This window comes from Macaca mulatta, chromosome 6, assembly GCF_049350105.2.
Source record: "Macaca mulatta isolate MMU2019108-1 chromosome 6, T2T-MMU8v2.0, whole genome shotgun sequence".
NCBI classification, from domain to species: Eukaryota; Metazoa; Chordata; class Mammalia; order Primates; family Cercopithecidae; genus Macaca; species Macaca mulatta.
In genome coordinates, this window is record NC_133411.1 from 180877205 (window position 1) to 180896975 (window position 19771).

Below are 19771 nucleotides of genomic sequence, written 5' to 3' on the forward strand. Positions count from 1 at the left end.
CTCAGAATTGGTCTCCATGGACTATCTTTTCTCTAGAGAATGGGTCACATTTTTTCTTTGTATTGTAAGTAATTGCAGACTGCATCCTGCATATTCTCAAAGTCATGTTGTAGAGACTGGATTCTGTTGTTTCTCTGAAGAGTGTTGGTTGGTTTTTTTGGTTTTTGTTTTGTTTCATTTGAACAGGCAGTTAACGTGGTTGGATTCAAATTGCAAAGTCCATCTCCTGGGAATCAGGTCAAATCTCAGTTCAGTTATTTTATCCTTAGCCAAGCTACTTGCAGTTGGCCCTGTAAGTGCATAGTTCAGGGGTCAACTAGAGTTTGTGCAAAGTTTATACACAGTTTGGGGCTTCTTCTCTCTGACTCCTTTCTTTCTGGGATATCCCTCCCCACTTTGCATTAGCATAGTTGTTCCTTAAGTTTGTTCTCTGGTTTTATAGGCCAGAAAGACTGAGAATTTTCTATCATAGTTTTAGCTACCTTGCACAGCACCAACTGCTTCCTGCCCTTAGGCTAAAAGTCACAAAAATGGGAAACTCATATTGTGCTGTTCTCCTCTTTCAGTTTTAACTGCCCTCTGGGATATGCTCATTGGTTCACTCTCCAGTGTCTTCAGGTAGTTTTGTTCTTGCTTGTGTTTTCTTGTTGCATTTGATCCGGAGTTTACTGTTGTTTGTGGTACAACTGTATGTCAGATTTACCCATTACTTTGCTACACTGGAATATACTCGAGTTTTTTCCTCACTCATTAGTTGGATGTAGAGAACCCCCCTCCTTCAATGAGGCCATAGACATCAGCTGAAGAGAGGCATTAGTGGGGCTCAAAGCTGGTAGCCTGCTAAGTTAGCCAGTAAATGGGTTGGAGCAATATTCCCAAGTGTAGAATGTGCTGTCTCTAAAGCCAGAAGAGGCCTCTGCCAGCACTGCGCTTCTTAATGTTATAAGCTTCACTCTGCAGCAATAATTACTATACCCTAAAGGGGATGTCCTGGCGTGGCATGCCCCAGACCATTAAACACTTCTTTATTTTTATTATTATTGATATGTATGTATTTATTTAGAGACAGGATTTCACCCTGTCACCCAGGCTGGAGTGCAATGGTGTGATCATGACTCACTGCAGCCTCGAACTCCTGGGCACAAGTAATCCTGCCACTTCCGCCTCCCAAGTAGCTGGCACTACAGGAACGTGACACCATGCCCAGCTAATTTTTTTTTTAATAGATGGGGATCCCCCCACCACGTTGCCTAGGCTGGTCTTGAAGTCCTGAGCTCAAGCAATCTTCCTACCTCAGCCTCCCAAAGTACTGGCATGAGCGACCACACCCGACTGTTAGGTGCTTCAAAACTACACTGGTCGGCCGGGCATGGCAGCTCACATGCTTTGAGAGGCTGAGGCAGGTGGATCACTTGAGGCCAAGAGTTCAAGACCAGCCTGGCCAACATGGCAAAACCTTGTCTCTACTAAAAATACAAATATTAGCCAGGTATGGTGGTGCATGCCTATAATCCCAGCTACTCCGGAGGCCAAAATGGGAGGATCACTTGAGCCTGAGCAGCGGAGGTTGCAGTGAGCCAAGATTGCTCTGCTGCACTCCAGCCTGAGTGACACAGCGTGACTGTCAAAAAAAAGAAAACAGAACAAAACAAAATTTTAAAAAACCTCCACTGATATAGCAAGGTTTTTATCTCCCTACCTCTGGAGCACATAATCTTCCTGAGACATCTGCAGTAATTGCCACTTACTGTGCATCAGGTTCAGTTAATGTAATGTGTCAATATAGTGAACCAATGTAATGTTACATTGAGGCTCCGGGAAATCAAGTCTTTATTGGACTATGTTTTGACAGAACAGGGGAGTTAACAGGACAATCTTGAAGCAAGATGTAAAATTATACCGTTGTCCATCCCAGGTAAATGCAAACTGTTTCTGACCTTCCTTTCTGGTAGCTATTATAAGGTGCACATTTATTCGATCAATAGATATGTAACATGTAAGAGAGATTATTTGCTTCATTCTAGTACAGGTTAAACATTACAAATTGAAAAATACAAAATTCAAAACACTCCAAAATCTGAAACTTTTGGGGGCACTGCTATAACACTCAAAGGAAGTGCTCATTGGAGCAATTCAGATTTTGGATATTTGGATTTGGGATGCTCAAATGGTAAGTATAATGCAAATGTTCCAAAACCCCAAGAAATAAAAACTACAAAACATTTCTATTCCCTGGCATTTTGGATAAGTGATAACCAACCTGTATAGATAGCATATTCAGCACAGCAATTACAGTGCCCCTGTTAAGCGGTAACTTAACAGCTACCGCTTAGTTAATTTTGTAATATAGTTCACTGTCATCTGCCACAATCTAGCTGATTTTGCAAAGTCTAGAGTGGGAGATTAAAATGGAATATAATGAGTACTACCACCCTCGCTTCCTTTCAGTCTTTTAAGTTTAGCATACTGTTCTACCCATGAGGCAGTGTTGTTTGTGATTTACTATCTTAGCCAGATTTATGGATAATGAAGTGGGATAGGGAAGAGCAATTCATGGGCTTTCACTGGGCCTTTCTTACTACAATAGTCTTTGTTCCATAGGTTATAGAACTAATGCAAAGTTTCTCCCAGATGCTAGGTATATACAACCTGATTATACATTTGGGTACCAAGTGTATGAGTCCATTCTCACACTGCTATAAAGAACTGCCCAAGACTAGGTAAGTTCTAAAGGAAAGAGGTTTAATTGACTCACAGTTCTGCAGGGCTGGGAAAGCCTCAAGAAACTTACAATCATGGCAGAAGGGGAAACAAACACATCCTTCTTCACATGGCAGTAGGAAGTAGAAGTGCTGAGCAAAGGGGGCAAAGCCCCTTATAAAACCATTAGGTCTCATGAGAACTCACTATCATGAGAACAGCATGGGGGTAACTACCCCATCATTCAATTACCTCCCACCAGGTCTCTCCTACAATACATGGGGATTATGGGAACCACAATTCAAGATGAGATTTGAGTGGGGACACAGCCAAACCGTATCATTCCACCACTCCCAAATCTCATGTCCTCACATTTCAAAACATGATCATGCCTTTTCAACAGTCCCCCAAAGTCTTATCTCATTGCAGCGTTAACTAAAAAGTCCAAGTCCTCAGTCTCATCTGAGCAAGGCAAGCCCTTCCACCTATGAGCCTGTAAAATGGAAAGAAATTGGTACAGGGGGTATAGGCATTGGGTTATACACCCATTCCAAATGGGAGAAATTGGCCAAAACAAAGAAGCTGCAGGCCCCATTACAAGTCCAAAATCCAATTGGTCAGTCATTAAACTTCAAAGTTCCAAAATCATCTCTTTTGACTCCATGTCTCACATCCAAGTCATGCTGATGCAAGAGGTGGGCTCCCATGGCCTTGGGAAGCTCTGCCCCTGTGGCTTTGCAGGGTACAGCCCCCCTCCTGGCTGCTTTCATGGGCTGGCATTGAGTGTCTGCAGCTTTTCCAGGCACACAGTGCAAGCTGTCAGTGGATCTACCATTCTGGGGTCTGGAGGACGGTGGCCCTCTTCTCACAGCTCCACTAGCAGTACCCCAGTGGAGACTCTGTTTGGGGGCTCTGACTCCACATTTCCCTTGTGCAATGCCCCAGCAGAGGTTCTCCATGAGGGCGCTACCCCTGCTGTAAACTTCTGCCTGGACATCCAGGCATTTCCATAAATCCTTTGAAATCTAGGCAGAGGTTTCCAAACCTTAATTCTTGACTTGTGTGCACCCACAGGCCAACACCACATGTAAGACACCAAGGACTGGAGCTTGAACCCTCTGAAGTAATGGCCTGAGCTGTACATGGGCCCCTTTTAGACCCAGCTGAAGCCAGAGCAGCTTGGGATACAGGGTACCATGTCCCAAGGCTGCACAGAGCAGGGGACCCTGGGCCCAGCCCATGAAACCATTTTTTTCTTCTAGGCCTCCAAGACTGTGATGGGAGGGGCTGTTGTTAAGATCTCAGACAAGCCCTCGAGACATTTTCTTCATTGTTTTGATGATTAACATTCGGCTCCTCATTACTTATGCAAATTTCTACAGTGGGCTTAAGTTTCTCCCCAGAAAATGGGTATTTTTCTTTTCTTTTTTTTTTTTGAGACGGAGTCTCACTCTGTCACCCAGGCTGGAGTGCAGTGGCGCAATCTCCACTCACTGCAAGCTCCGTCACCTCCCGGGTTCACGCCATTCTCCTGTCTCAGCCTCCCGAGAAGCTAGGACTACAGGGGCCCGCCACCACGCCCAGCTAATTTTTTTGTATTTTTAGTAGAGACAGGGTTTCACCATATTCGCCAGGATGGTCTTGATCTCCTGATCTCGTGATCAGCCTGCCTGGGCCTCCCAAAGTGCTGGGATTACAGGCATGAGCCACCGCGCCCAGCCAGTATTTCTTTTTCTGTTACATCATCAGATTGCAAATTTTCCAAGCTTTTTTGCTCTGCTTTCTCTTGAACACTTTGCTACTGAGAAATTTCTTGCGCCAGATACCCTAGATCACCTCTCTCAAGTTCAAGTTCCACAGATCTCTAGGGTGGGGGTAATATGCCACCAGTCTTTTTACTAAAACATAGCAAGAATCACCTTTATTCCAGTTCCCAACACATCTGTCATCTTCATCTGAGATCACCTCAGCTTGGACTCCATTGTCCATATCATTATCAGCATTTTGGTCAAAGCCATTCAACAGGTCTCTAGGAAGTTCCAAACTTTCCCCCATCTTCTTGTCTTCTGAGCCCTCTAAATCTCTAGGAAGTTCCAAACTTTCCCACATTTTCCTGTCTTCTTCTGAGCCCTCTAAACTGTTCCAACCTCTGCCTGTTACCCAGTTCCAAAGTCACTTCCACATTTTGGGGTATCTTTATAGCAGTACCTCAGTCTCTGTTGTACCAATTTACTTATTTATCTGTTCTCACACTCCTACAAAGAATTGCCCGAGACTGGGTAAGTTATGAAGGAAAGTAATTTAATTGACTCACAGTTCCACAGGGCTAGCGAAGCCTCAGGAAACTTAGAATCATGGCAGGTCCTTCTTCACATGGCTTCACTTGGTTCTCAAGTGCATCTTCCCAGGTATCCCCATCCAAGTCTCAGGGTTCCATTTCTCCCCTATCAGGGGCCTGATTTTCATGGAGAAAACTTACTGGGACTACAAAGTTACCCATTGCTGAAGTTCTGCTACTTTTACAATACAATACAGTCCTATGCCTGGACTTCACATGGCACATGTCCTTCTTCACAAGGAGAAGTGCCAAGCAAAGTGGGCAAAGCACCTTATAAAACTGTCAGATATCATAAGAACTCACTATCACAAGAACAATATGGGGGTAACTGTCCCCATGATTCAATTACCTCCCACCAGGTCCCTCCCATGACACGTGGGGATTATGGGAGCTACAATTCAAGATAAAAATCATCAAGAAAATGATTAACAGGTGTTATCTGTGAAGTCTTATGGACCCATTGTAAGAAAGACCTGGGTCAGGACTACATTCATGCCTGACCTGTAGAATCCCTACTCTAATGAGTCTTTGATGGTGCTTTAGTTTTGGAACTTTTGATCTCCTTAGCACTCTGTCATGGTAGTTCCAGCATATTACCTCATTTAACACAGGCCATTATTTTTTCCAAGTACCTAAACACTATTCCTCTGTTAATTCTAACTTCAAGACCCCTTGTCAGGCTGTTGAATATTGAGTTGTGGAAGAGTATCCCCATATCAGCAAACACTCCTTTAGCCAGATAAATATTCTACCACCCCAATTTCTGTTTCAGCATCCTCAAGGTACATTTGTAAGCAAGCACTCCCTATTCTTGCTGATACATACTAGTCTGGTCCTATGGATCCTTTGGTGAATAATCCTTTTCTACCCTTAGCAGAGCCAGCACTTCCCCAGGTGGGTCATGCTGAGACTTAACCCTAGTTGTTTGCCTACTGTCCAGGAGGGGTGTGGAGGAAGATCTTGAGGAAGGCAGATATTGTTTTGCAGGTTATCTGCCTCAGTTCAGGCCCCTGCACAGTTTCTGCAAGGAAGGGGCTGCTATTGTCCTCTAACAAGGGGGAATGTTTGCCCAGAATGTTCAAGGGAATCTAAGAGTTAAGTGTTCTCAAGTGCGTCTTCCCAGGTGTCCCCATCCAAGTCTCAGGGTTCCATTTCTCCCTTATCAGGGGCCTGATTTTCATGGAGAAAATGTACTGGGACTACAGAGTTAGCCATTGCTGAAGTTCTGCTACTCTTACAATACAATACAGTCCTATGCCTGGTCTTCAGCACAGTTTGCTTTCCAGCTACAGTATATGGCAGTTTTTTTTTTTTAGATGGAGTCTTGCTCCCTTATCAGGAAAACCAGCTCCCGATATTTCAATGTAGGTCCTTTCTATTTTCCCTAAGTTTTGGCCGGTCTGAGAAATAAAGAGAAAGAGTACAAAGAGGGAAATTTTACAGCTGGGTCACCGGGGGTGACATCACATATTGGTAGGACCATGATGACGACCCCAAGCTGCAAAACCAGCAAATTTCTATTAGGGATTTTAAAAGGGGAGGGGGTGTTTGAACAGGTAGTAGGTCACAAGGATCACATGCTTCAAAGGGCAATAAAGATCACGAGGCGAAGAGAAAATTAGAACTATTGATGAGGGTGTATGTCCTGCTCTGCACTCATTGTCTTGATAAACATCCTAACAGGAAACAGGGTTCGAGAAAAGAGAAATGGTCTGACTAGAATTTACCAGACTGGGATTTCCCAATCCTAGTAAGCCTGAGGGTACTGCAGGAGACCAGGACATATTTCAGTCCTTATCTCAACCGCATAAGACAGACACTCCCAGAGCAGCCATCTACAGACTTCCCCTGAGGAATGCATTCCTTCCCAGGGTTATTCCTTGCTGGGAAAAGAATTCAGCGATATCTCGCCTTCTTGCACATCTGTTTATAGGCTTTCTGCAAGAAGAAAAATATGGCTGTATTCTGCCCGACCCTGTAGGCAGTCAGACCTTATGATTATCTTCCCTTGTTTCCTGAAAATTGCTGTTATTCTGTTTTTTTTCAGGGTGCACTGATTTCGTATTGTTCAAACACACATGTTTTACAATCAGATTTCATATTGTTCAAGCACACATGTTCTACAATCAATTTGTGCAGTAGTGGTCCTGAAGTGATGTACATTCTCAGCTTATGAAGATAACAGGATTAAGAGATTAAAGACAGGCCTAAGAAATTATAAGACTATTATTAGGGAAGTGATAAATGTCCATGAAATTTTCACAATTTATGTTCAGAGATTGCAGTAAAGACAGGCATAAGAAATTATAAAAGTATTATTTTGGGGAATTGATAAATGTCCACGAAATATTCACAATTCATGTTCTTCTGCCTTGGGTCCAGCCGGTCCCTCTGTTTGTGGTCCCTGACTTCCTGCAACACTCCGTCACCCAGGCTGGAGTGCTGTGGCACCATCTTAGGTCACTGCAACCTCTGTGTCCCAGGTTCAAGCAATTCTTGTACCTCAACCTCCCGAGTAACTGGGATTACAAGTGCTTGCCACAACACCCAGCTAATTTTTGTATCTTTAGTAGAGATGAGGCTTTACCATGTTGGCCAGTCTGGTCTCGAACTCCTGACCTCAGGTGATCTGCCTGTCTTAGCCTCCCAAAGTGTTGGGATTACAGACGTGAGCCACTATGCCCAGCCAATGCTGCTGAAGAGGCCTTCTGACTTCATGTCTTGCCTTAAACTGGTAACTGTCTCACCTGAGCCTGTCATTTTCTCTCATGCATCAACAGCATCTGGCAACAATAAACGAATTCTGCAGTCCCTTAACTTATTGCTTCCTCTGAATTGCACAAGCCAATGCGACCCCTTCCAACTGTATTCAATTCTAATTTTCCACAGGCACATATTTCAGTAATGGCAATGATACAGCATACCAGGCACTAACGACACTTCCCTTATGATCAGTAATAGGGTCCTTATTGCCATCTGGCCAGCAAGTGATTGAATTCCAAATCTCATCCTTAGAGTCCATTTCCTAGGACTATTACCAGTTCCAAATGTCTTAAGTAGGGTTATTCAGAAGCAGAATATGAAATGAGAACTTGTGTGCAAGTAATCTGTTAAGGAAATGCTCCCAGGAGAAATTGGAAAATGAATAGAAGGAGGATAATGGAGGCAAAATGCAAAGCAAGAGTGCAATCTCAAGCAAAGTCCCATGGTGGGTAACTTCAGCCCGATCCCACAGGGGAATTTCAGAATATAAATTGTGCCTCAGAGTTTGTCCTGACTTGTTGCAAGGGAGCTGGGCTTTCATACTCCCACACCAGTCAGTCACTGGCTGAGACCCACCCATCTCAGGGTGGGTGGATGTAAATTCTCAGGCACTTCTGGCTCCAGCAGCCAAGAGCAGGCCTTTGAAGAGAGCCTCAGGTGTGGACGGTTAGAAGCAAAAGCCTCAGGAACTGGGACGAGGCAAACAGAAACCATAAATGGGGATCTGGGTGGAGCCTGAACAGTATCCACTATGTGCTTGTTATTTTTCCTCCCCAACTCTCTTTTCACTCCTCTGACCCTGAAGGAGAAGAGCAAAGTGGCAGAAACAGTGAAGACACAAACTACATTAGAATAGGCTAGGTTATACTAATGCTATAGTAACAACCCTAAAATCTCAGCAGCTTGTCACCATTCAGTTTACGTTTTGCTTATGCCTTGTGTCCTATGTAGATTGTGAGGGGCCCTGCTCTCCATGGTCACCAGGGCTAAAGTTGTTGGAGGTTCTGCCGCCTTGTTCTGCACCATCTAAAATTCACAGCTTCCTCATGTGTTTTGATAGGAAGAGACAGACCAGAGGGTCGTGCTTGGCTTTTCAGCGTGCTTCACCATAGGTGTGACAATCATGTCATTAGGCAGAATGGGTCACCGGGATCTGCCTGACTGCAGGGAGGCCAGAAATGCAGAGGATCTAAACAGTGCATTTGGTGAGAATTGCCCCAACCATACCGGTCTTTGTCACTATGAGCTTCTAAGTGTAGTTCGAGCTTGAGCCGGGTGAGAAAAAGGTTATTATTTTTCTGTCACCCGGGTTGGAGTGCAGTGGAGTGATCTTGGCTCACTGCAACCTCCACCTCCCTGGCTCAAGCTATCCTCCCACCTCAGTCTCCTGAGTAGCTAAGACAACAAGTGTGTGCCACCATGCCCCAGCTAATTTTTTGTATTTCTTGTAGAAACAGAGTTTCGTCATGTTGCCCAGGCTGGTCTCAAACTCCTGAGTTGAAGGGATCCACTCGCCTTGGCCTTCCAAAGTGCTGGGATTATTGGCGTGAGCCACCATGACTAGCCTGAGTAAAAGTTTTAAATCAATGTGAAAGTAAAACTTGGTAACTAGACTTTACAAAATAATTTTGGAAAAGCTATGAGATTTGGCAGATAATTTTTTTTTAATCATCAAGGTAGAGGGAAATGGTTTTACCTAGCACAGAAGATACGTAGTTATATGAAAGAGTAAGGTTCCTAATAAAAAAACAGAAAATAGCCAGAATCCCTAACTCTATAGTACTGATTAAGTAGATAATAAACATTCATAGGTTGGTGGGTTAATTAGCCACTTAAAACGATGTTTCTGGCTGGGTGCAGTGGTTCACACCTGTAATCCCAGCACTTTGGGAGGCTGAGGTGGGCAGATCACCTGAGATCGGGAGTTCGAGATCAGCCTGACCAACATGGAGAAACCCTGTCTCTACTAAAAATACAAAATTAGCTGGGCATGGTGGCACATGTTTGTAATCCCAGCTACTCGGGAGGCTGAGGCAGGAGAATCGCTTGAACCCAGGAGGCAGAGGTTGTGGTGAGCCAAGATAGCACCACTGCACTCCAGCCTGGGCAACAAGAGTGAAACTCCATCTCAAAAATAAATAAATAAATAAATAAAACAATGTTTCCAGAGAACTTTTAGTGACATTGTTAAATGTTCATAATATCATGTAAGTGAAAAAAGTCAGCATATAAAACTGTATATGAAAAATCCCTTCCCATCTTCAGATCACTGTAAGGACCCTGACCATCAGCCACCCTCCAGCTCATGTCCCTCCAATGTGTTTTGGTTTTGTTTTTGAGATGGAGTCTCGCTCTGTCGCCCAGGCTGGAGTGCAGTGGTGCAGTCTGGGCTCACACCATGCTCTTGCCTCAGCCTCCCGAGTAGCTGGGACTACAGGCGCCCACCACCACGCCTGGCTAATTTTTTGTATTTTTAGTAGAGACGGGGTTTCACCGTGTTAGCCAGGATGGTCTCAATTTCCTGACTTCATGATCCGCCCGCCTTGGCGTCCCAAAGTGCTGGGATTACAGGCGTGAGCCACCGTGCCCGGCCTCCAGTGTGTTTTTTTATAGTGCAGCCAATCATCTGCCTACAATATCAAGCAGAGGCCATACCTTGTTGCAGGATAAAATCCAAATTCCTTTTCATGGTTTGCGTATATCTCTCCCTGGTCAAGCCTCCTCTCCAACTTTATTTTTGTCAGCTACCCATCTTACACTGTAGTCTCAAACTTATAACCTCCCAGCCCAGATATTTCCTCTGAGCACCAGATGTGTGTACACAAATGACATCGCTCCGTGGATGTCTCGTAGGCATCAAATTTATTATTTTACTTATTTTGTGAGATGAAGTTTCACTCTTCAGGGTCTTTCTCCCATTGTCTTGATGCATAGTACCTGGCTCCCTTCTAGCCATTTAATCTCTTTAGGAAATTTCCACTTAGCCATACCCTTACTATTCTCTCCCCAACTTACTTTTTCACTCTATATGGTCAAGCTGAGAACTTTCCAGATCTATTCTGCTTCTCTTTTAATTATAAATTCTGTCTTTAAGTCATTTCTTTGCTCTCGCATCTCACTATATGTCATTGAAAGCAGCCATGCGGCAGCCTGAATGCTTTGTTCCTTAACTGCTTCTTTTTGTTTGTTGGTTTGTTTTTGCCGGATATCCTAGTTCATTGCTCCTAAATTCCATAAAGTCCTAGGACACAAACACAAGTCCATCAAGTTATTTTCAACTATGTAACAAGAATGGCCTTTACTCCAGTTTCTAATACCTTGTTCCTCATTTCCATTTGAGACCTCAGCAGAATGGCATTTACTGTCCATATTTCTATCAACATCCTGGTCATGAGCATTTAAGTAATCTCTTAGAAGATTCACACTTTCCCCACGGCTCTTCTCTCCTGAGCCCTCACCAGAATCACCCTTAATGCTCCATTCATGGCAGTGTAGGCTTTTTCTAGCCTGCTCTTTCCAATTTTTCCAGCCTCTACCCATTACCCAGTTCCAGAGTGGCTTCTACGTTTTTTACAGGTGTTTGTTATAGCAACAGACCACTACTCAGTACCAGTTTTCTGTCTTAGTCAGTTTTCTGCTGCTATAACAGAATACCATAGACTAGGTAAATTTATAAAGAACAGAAGTTTATTTGGCTCACAGTTCTGGAGGCTGGGATGTCCAAGAGCATAGTGCCACAGTCTGGCAACAGTCATCCCATGGCACAGAGTGGAAGACGGAAGTGAGCACATGAGACAGAGAGAGGGAATTAGGCAGACCTATCCTTTTTTTGGGGGGCGCGGGGGATGGAATCTTGCTCTGTCGCCCAGGCAGGAGTGCAGTGGTACAATCTCGGCTCACTGCAAACTCCGCCTCTTGGGTTCAAGCGATTCTCTTGCCTTAGCCTCCTCAGTAGCTGGGATTACAGGTGCCCACCAGCACACCTGGCTAATTTTTGTATTTTTAGTAGAGATGGAGTTTCACCATGTTGGTCAGGCTGGTCTTGAACTTCCGACTTCAGGCAATCCACTCACCTCGGCCTCCCAAAGTGCTGGGATTACAGGCATGAGCCACCGTGTCGGTCCAACTCATCCTTTTTATCAGGAATCCATTCCCATGATAACTAACCCACTTCTGCAATAATGGTATTAGTCCATTCATGAGGGCAGATCCCTCATGACATAATCACCTCTTAAAGGTTCCACCTCTTAATATCCTTACAGTGGCAATTACATTTCAATGAGTTTTGGAGGGGACATTTACACCATAGCAAGGGGTCAGCTAAAAAGTCCTACTTCCGACTGGGTGCAGTGGTTCAAGCCTGTAATCCCAGCACTTTGGGAGGCTGAGGCAGGTGGATCATGAGGTCAGGAGTTCGAGACCAGCCTGACCAACATGGTGAAACCCTGTATCTACTAAAAATACAAAAATTAGTTGGGCGTGGTAGCGTATACCTGTAATTCCAGCTACTCAGGAGGCTGAGGCAGGAGAGTCGCTTGAACCCGAGAGGTGGAGGTTGTAGTGAGCCAAGATCATGCTACTGCACTCCAGCCTGAGCAACAGAGCTTGATTGCATCTAAAAAAATAAAATCTTACTTCCTGCCCTCATGGAGCCTGTAGTCTTCCCTTTCCTTCTGAAAGCCTCCAACCTCTGTGGGCCAAAAAACTCTTTCAATATAATCTCAGTCCTTTTCAGCTCATCTCTTGAATTGATAAGGCCATGATTTCAACTGTCCTTCCCCTGAGTGAACTCCCCTTCTTCTGACTGCCCTTGGGATAGATAGAGGTGTTTTAGCCCGGCATGTTAGTCTGGACCTGTCCATCTCTTCAGCCTCATGACCCGTAAAGCATTTACCCTAAACAATATCCAAGGCCCGGAATGCACGGGTTCTGGCACATACTAGTTTGTCTTCCAAGACTCAGAGTCACCTTCTCTGGGAAGTCTTCCCTGATTCTCCCAGGCAACGTCAGTCTGAACTTACACTCTGCTTTTCCAGGTCCACAAAGACAAGGAGACAGTGTCAGTGTCTTACTCATCTTGGCATCTCTAGCACATGGTGCTTAAGAGGTGTCAATGAATGTGGAATGATCTCATTTCCCAAGTCCCATGAACCCCCTAATGCACTGTTGTTTTGTCAGTTTCATGAATTATTTTTCACAAGAACCCCAGTCATTTTTCTAGCCCTTAATGGCAGGCAGGCCGGCTGCTTATTTCTTTGCATCCCCCAGACAGTAATCAATGTGAACTCCACACTGACCTTGTGGCTGCGGCCTGCCCCCTGCTGGTCAGAAGGTTTCTAGGACAGAGACAACTCAAGGCTGGAGAAACAGGGGTTCTAAATCATTTTTTGTGCCATGGACTCCTTTGGCATTCCACAAAGAATATAAATCTCTTCTCAGAATAACATATATTTTTTGAGACGAGTCTTGCTCTGTCGCCCAGGCTTGAGTGCAGTGGCACTATCTTGGCTCACTGCAACCTCTGCCTCCCGGGTTCAAGCGATTCTTGTGCCTCAGCCTCCCAAGTAGCTGGGAATACAGGTGCACCACCATGCCTGGCAAATTTTTGTATTTTTAGTAGAGACGGGGTTTCACCATGTCAGCCAGGCTGGTCTCAAACTCCTGACCTCAAGTGATCTGCCGGACTCGGCCTCCCAAAGTGCTAGGATTACAGGCTTGAGCCACTGCGCCTGGTGGCTTCTCAGAATGATATTTTCAAGTGTGCAATATAAAGCACATAGATTACAAATGAAACCAATCATATGGAGTACAGGTAACAAAATACTGGAAAACCTGTATATACTATGTATGTGATATATATGCTCATGTAATGTGATCTATGGATGTATATACACATATGCACATTAAATAACAAGATCTAGTAATAGGTCTAATAACTATTGTAATTTCAAAGTGACAAAAATATTTTGAGATCTCTACAACAGCTGCAAGGTGCTATGAAATATCTGGGATTTCTATTGGTGACAGTCACAGCTACTGCTAGAGTTTGTTGGCTACATCCATAATGAAAGGAAATGCTTAATTTCAGTTAGAGGATAGTAAAACTAAAGACCAAATTTTTTGCCATCCAAATACCAAGACACCCTGAATTCTACATATGGATCCGTTGTGGGGAGAGTCTATGGACCCAAAGTTAAGAAAGCCTGAATTGTGTTTCAGAGGCATGGCAGACAGATTAAATACGGCAGGGATGGCTAGTGGCTAGGTGTCTGTATGACCCTTGATTCGTTCAAGTGGCAGTTGAGTGAGACACAGGAGGTCTGCCAGAAACACCTCCGGCAGAAGGTCCAAGTTTGAATCCCATAGGCATCACTTACCAGGGTTTTGAGAACTGGCTTGACCCTTCCCTTTGCCTAGTGCCCGTTTCCTCATCTGTAAAATGAGAATGAGCCTGGTGTGGTGTATGGTGGCTCACACCTGTAATTCCAGCTGTTTGGGAGGCTGAAGCAGGAGGATTGCTTGAGGCCGGGAGTTTCAGACCAGCCTGGGCAACACAGTGATCTCCCCCGCCCTGTCGCCTGTCTCCACAAAAAGTTAGCCAGGCACCGTGGCTCAGGCCTGTAATCCTAGCTACTCAGGAGGCTAAGGTGGGAGGAGCGTCTGAGCCCAAGAGTTTGAGGTTACAGTGAACCATGATCACGTCACTGCACTCCAGCCTGGGCGACAGGGAGACCCTGTCTCTAAAAAAGTAATAAATACATAAAATGGGAATGATGGTGTCTTCCTCCGATTGTTGAAAGGATTCAGTACATTAACAGGTGAAAACTTTTTGGGGTCAATGTTTGTTGTTAAAGAAGAATGATATTAAATGTCTGTAGAGAACATGCCCCTTGACACACTCTCCCTCAGCCAAGCATAATGTCTTTCCAAAGAGAAACCCGACGTCTGAGCCGCCGTTGACCTGGGAGGCCCCTGTGTACTTGGAGGATAAGCCCTTTCTTGCCGGGTGAATATGGCTAAGTGTGCCCCGCTTTCCACCCCAATCCAAAAGAACAACCCGAACGGCAGATAACCTTGTTACTTTATTAGAAGCATATTTACATTCTTGTAGTTAACTTTCCAGAGAACGTTTTATAAAAATTTTGTATAAAGTCTGGAAACTACATAAAAATAATTTCATCTGTCATAAAGGGAAAATATAAGTTAGTTACATTTACTCTAAAACCAGACAGAGAAAAAAAAAACCAGTTCTGTCTGTCCCTTATACAGAAAACACTAACACGGGGCACGAGGAATACTGCGTGGGCCTCTCGGAGATGGGCATTGCACGGTGGCTCCATTGTGAGGCTAGGTGACCCCACCAGTCCCCATCCAGAAAAGCACAGGGGCGCTCTGAGGGCTCAGGCAGCAACTCCTTGAAGGGCGAAGGTGATGCGAAGGACAAGACACAAGAGGAATGATCACAGACTTTCACCTGAACCATGAAACTGGCATTTCACCTAACACTTTCTCACATGCCAGGCTACAAACAGAAACACTGTAAGCAAAGCCCAAAGCAGCCCTGTCTGACGGTTTCCAATGCCGGCCTGGTCTGGTAGAACTAGGTCTATGTTCTGCAGTTACACTGCTGCTAGTTCATGTTTCCCCAGCACCTGTGCACCAAAGAGACTAAAAGGAGACAATTGTTTTGCTTGTCTCATTCGTGAGAGACCTGAAAAATGTCCTATCTGGGTCAAATTCTGCAGTAGGCAAGTAAAATGCTCACTAACCTGAGAACCATTGCTAGTTCCAAGAGCATCTTTACTGCATAGTTAAGATTTGGGCAGTCCCCTTTTCCTGTTGAAGGGGGGCTGCCCCTCCCTTCCCAAGCATCTAGTTATAACCAATGTTGAGAAAATGTCCAGGGAATTGCTTTAGAATGACAGAGTATACGGAACCTTAACCTAGCTGGGCGCAGTGGCACGTGTCTGTCGTCCCAGCTACTCTTGAGGTTGAAGGGGGGGAATCAGTTGAGCCACGAGTTTGAGATCAACCTGGGCAACATATGAGAGACCCTGTCTCAAAGAATTTTTTTTTTTTTTTTTTTTTTGAGACAGTCTCGCTCTGTCACCCAGGCTGGAGTGCAGTGGCATGATCTTGGCTTACTGCAACCTCTGCCTCCTGGGTTCAAGCAGTTCTCCTCTCTCAGCCTCCTGAGTAGCTGGGATTAGAGGCATGCACCACCACGCCTGGCTAAAAATACAAAAATAATTTTGTATTTTTAGCAGAGACAGGGTTTCACCATGTTGGCCAGGCTAGTCTCGAACTCCTAACCTCAGGTTAGCCACCATGCCTGGCTTAAAAAGAATCTTAAACCTGTAGGAGCGAAGGCGGAAAAAGTCCTCCCAGGGAGTCTCAACCACTCTACCACCAGCAAAACACTACCCGGATTCAATATGCCCATATGATTACTCCAAATCATTACCAGTTTTGTGTTTTGTTTTGTTTTGTTTTGTTTTAAAGCAGATTTCTTCCTGGAGAAATCATCCATTTTACAGCCGTTTCAATGAAACAATTAGAAATCAGGGTGAAAAAAGGTTTTCTTTGTAAGTAAGGCCGCATACTAGTTCAAACATTTGCTTTTATTTCGTTATATACACTCTGTAGCCGTAGGATCAGAATCTGGGGGAAGCCAACTGAGAACCTGAAGTCCCAGGGGTCCATCTGAGGTACAGAACCTGTGCTTCCGCCATGTTCCTGGGGCAGGGGCATTCCATTTCCCCCTGACGCTTTTTCTTCCTGAAGAGAAGTCCAAGAGACTGCCAGTCCAGGTCTGAAATGCAAGGTGGGACTCCTGAACACAGTCGGGGGGACGGAGCAGAGGGCAACAGCCCTCCTGTTTCACCTGCAGACAGGGTGGGCAAGAGTGCTATGGAGAGACTGGGCTGTGGAAGCCTTGTGTGCTGAGGAATTAGTCCCTGAACACAGGAGCCTGTGCGGGGCCAGCATGAATCGCAGCCTGGCAGTACAGCCTGTGCTTCTCCGTGCCTCCGGTGCCAACACCCCGCATGCGCCACACCAACTGCTCCACCTAACATGCTCAGTGGCACAGGCTCAGGCAGCAAACGTGTTCCAACCCACCTGGGCAGAAGAGGCCAGGCCAGCAGACCAAGTCCTGTGTGCATGTATGCATGTGTGTACGTTCACACACACGTGCAGGAAGGGGGACACGAGACGGCATGAAACACTGGAGAAGCAGAAGAAACATTTCAGCCGCCCTCTCCCCGGTCCCCGCCCCCCACATAGACATGGCCTTGTCTTAAGTGGAAAGCAAACTGGGAGAACAGGAAGAATGAGGCCATCTCCTGAGCAGCCAGCTGCAGGCCAGGCTCCACTGGGAACAGAAATGGCTATGAGGGACTTGATTCAGTGACTCTCCAGGGAATGGCTGCAGAGAATTCCAGCCTGGATGAGCCCATGGAGACTTACTTCATCAGCAGTGCTTTGTTCCCACACAGAGCAAAACTGGTATTTTGGCAAACAGGAGAGGACTCAAGGCCACAGAACACCCATTCCTCCTGGACCCTGACCCCACCAGCAGCCCCATCCCTTCCAGCTTGAAGGGATCTGGGGCTCAAGGAGAACATACATGAGGGTCATCATTACACCTCACCCTCCACAGGCCAGCGAGAAGTCAGGAACACTGGGGCGGGTCTATCGGGCACAGCTGGGATGGCACAGGGCGAGGGGCTGGATTTGAGCTGGCACAGATGCAAGAGGGAAAAGGGGTCCTGAGTTACATGTTCACAGAGAATGAAGGAGAAGGCCCTGGGGCCCACCAAGCTTCCAGCCACAGCCCCGGGCGGTTGTTAAGAAGCATCCGCAGAATTGTAGGGGAAGAACTTGGCGGCCTTGCTTGGGGTGGTGGGGTTTGGGCACTCCGCCTCCTCGCTCAGCTTGAAGAACATCTCCTGCTCCCGCTTCTTCTGGTTCAGATCCTCTTCCAGAGCCTAGGGAAGAGAGGACGGATGGCGCCTGGTCAGATCTGCAGGCCACACAAGGGTCCCCCACTCACAGGACCCCCACTGACGTGGCCCTCTCTGGAACATTCCCTTCCAGGCCTCACTGCTTGAGAAACCAGGTCATCCCTCTTTCCTACCCTAGAGCTCCTGCCACTGCCACTCAGAAGCTCCCTGTGGACCGAAGGGTACAGTTGGGGGAAATGCCAATCTAGATGGGGCAGGGAGGAAAAAAGCAGATGCAAATCTCCTGGCAGGGAAACAGCCAGATGACTGGAGAAAAACCCGAGAGAGAAGAGGGAGAGAGATTTAGCAGCAAAGGAAGCAGAGATGTCAGAGTTTTGCTTTTCTTTTTTTTGTTGTTGTTTTTTTAAATATACATTTGCTTTTGCCTAAACCCAGAGGTTCTGATTTTGAAGATTTGTGGTGGGACCCAGGGCTTCTGCACTGTACAAAGTCTTCAGGTAACTCAGAGGAGAACTCCAGTTGAAAAGCACTGTGGGAGGTTCCCTTCAGCACAAGCTTATCTAGGTACATTGGATCCTACTAGAAATATTTTTCTTTTCTTTTTTTTTGAAATAGAGTTAAGCTCTGTCACCCAGGATGGAGTGCAGTGGTTCACTGCAAATTCAGCCTCACATGTTCAAGTGATTCTCCTGCCTCAGCCTCCCCAGTAGCTGGGATTACAGGCACCCACCACCATGACTGGCTAATTTTTGTATTTTTAGTAGGGAAAGGGTTTCACCATGTTGGCCAGGCTGGTCTTGAACTCCTGACTTCAGGTGATCCACCCACCTTGGCCTCCCACACAACAGATTACAGGCTTGAGCCACCGTGCCCAGCACAGAAAAATTTCTTTTCTTTTTTTTTGAGACGAAGTCTCATTCTGTTGCCCAGGCTGGAGTGCAGTGGTGCGATCTCGGCTCACTGCAACCTCCACCTCCCATGTTCAAGTGATTCTCCTACCTCAGCCTCCCGAGTAGCCGGGATTATAGGCATGTGTCACCACACCTGGCTAATTTTTGTATTTTTAGTAGAGATAGGGTTTCACCATGTTGGTCAGGCTGGTCTCAAACTCCTGACCTCAGGCAATCCACCCACCTCGGCCTCCCAAAGTGCTGGGATTACAAGCGTCAGCCACCACGCCTGGACCTGAGCAATTTCTTAAGGGCTCTCCAATAATAAGCATTCAAGTAAGAAAGGACGCCAACTGCAGCGGAAAGAACATGGGCTTGGTGGTCAGACGACGTTGCCAGAGCTCCAGGATTTTCTTTTTTTCGTTTTTTTTTTTTTTGAGACAGAGTCTCGCTCTGCCGCCCAGGCTGGAGTGCAGTGGTGCGATCTTGGCTCACTGCAAGCTCCGCCTCCTGGGTTCACACCATTCTCCTGCCTCAGCCTCCCGAATAGCTGGGACTACAGGCGCCTGCCACCATGCCCTGCTAATTTTTTTGTATTTTTAGTAGAGAAGGGATTTTGCCATGTTAGCCAGGATGGTCTCGATCTCCTGATCTCGTGATCCGTCTGCCTCGGCCTCCCAAAGTGCTGGGATTACAGGCGTGAGCCACCGTGCCTGGCCTAGGATTTTCTAAAGAAACTGGAAATCAAGATTTTAATGTAAAATCTCCTTATATACTTAAAAGTGGGAATCTTTTAAAAAATTTATAGGCCAGGCATGGTGGCTCATGCCTGTAATCCCAGCACTTTGGGAGGCCAAGGCAGGCGGATCACCTGAGGTCAGGAGTTCAAGACCAGCCTGGCCAACATGGCGAACTCCATCTCTACCAAAAACACAAAAGCTAGCCAGGCCTGGTGGTGTGTGCCTATAATCCCAGCTACTTGGGAGGCTGAGGCAGGAGAATCACTTGAGGGGAGGTGGAAGTTGCAGTGAGACGAGATCGTGCCACTGCACTCCAGCCTGGGTGACAGAGCAAGACTCTGTCTCAAAAAAAATTTTTTTTTTTACATCACTATG

The 19771-nt window shown here is 45.9% G+C and overlaps 1 protein-coding gene and 1 long non-coding RNA gene across 3 annotated transcripts in view; one reads left to right on the plus strand and one right to left on the minus strand.

Moving 5' to 3' along the window:
- LOC114678969 (uncharacterized) overlaps positions 1–19771 on the plus strand; it is a 74791-nt gene that overhangs the window by 25870 nt on the left and 29150 nt on the right. Inside the window, exon 3 of one of the 2 annotated variants that reach the window (XR_003730636.2) lies at positions 15071–18196. The exons of the other annotated variant lie outside the window; for it this stretch is intronic. This is a non-coding gene — a long non-coding RNA (uncharacterized LOC114678969). Of the gene's footprint in view, positions 1–15070; positions 18197–19771 lie in introns of those variants that run through there. 2 annotated transcript variants of the gene reach the window in all.
- The window catches only part of STK10 (serine/threonine kinase 10), a 151023-nt gene continuing 147655 nt past the window's right edge, over positions 16404–19771 (minus strand). Inside the window, exon 19 of the mRNA XM_028849917.2 lies at positions 16404–17790. Coding sequence (XP_028705750.2) covers positions 17650–17790 — 141 coding nt within the window. The 3' untranslated portion in view covers positions 16404–17649. The remainder of the gene's footprint in view (positions 17791–19771) is intronic.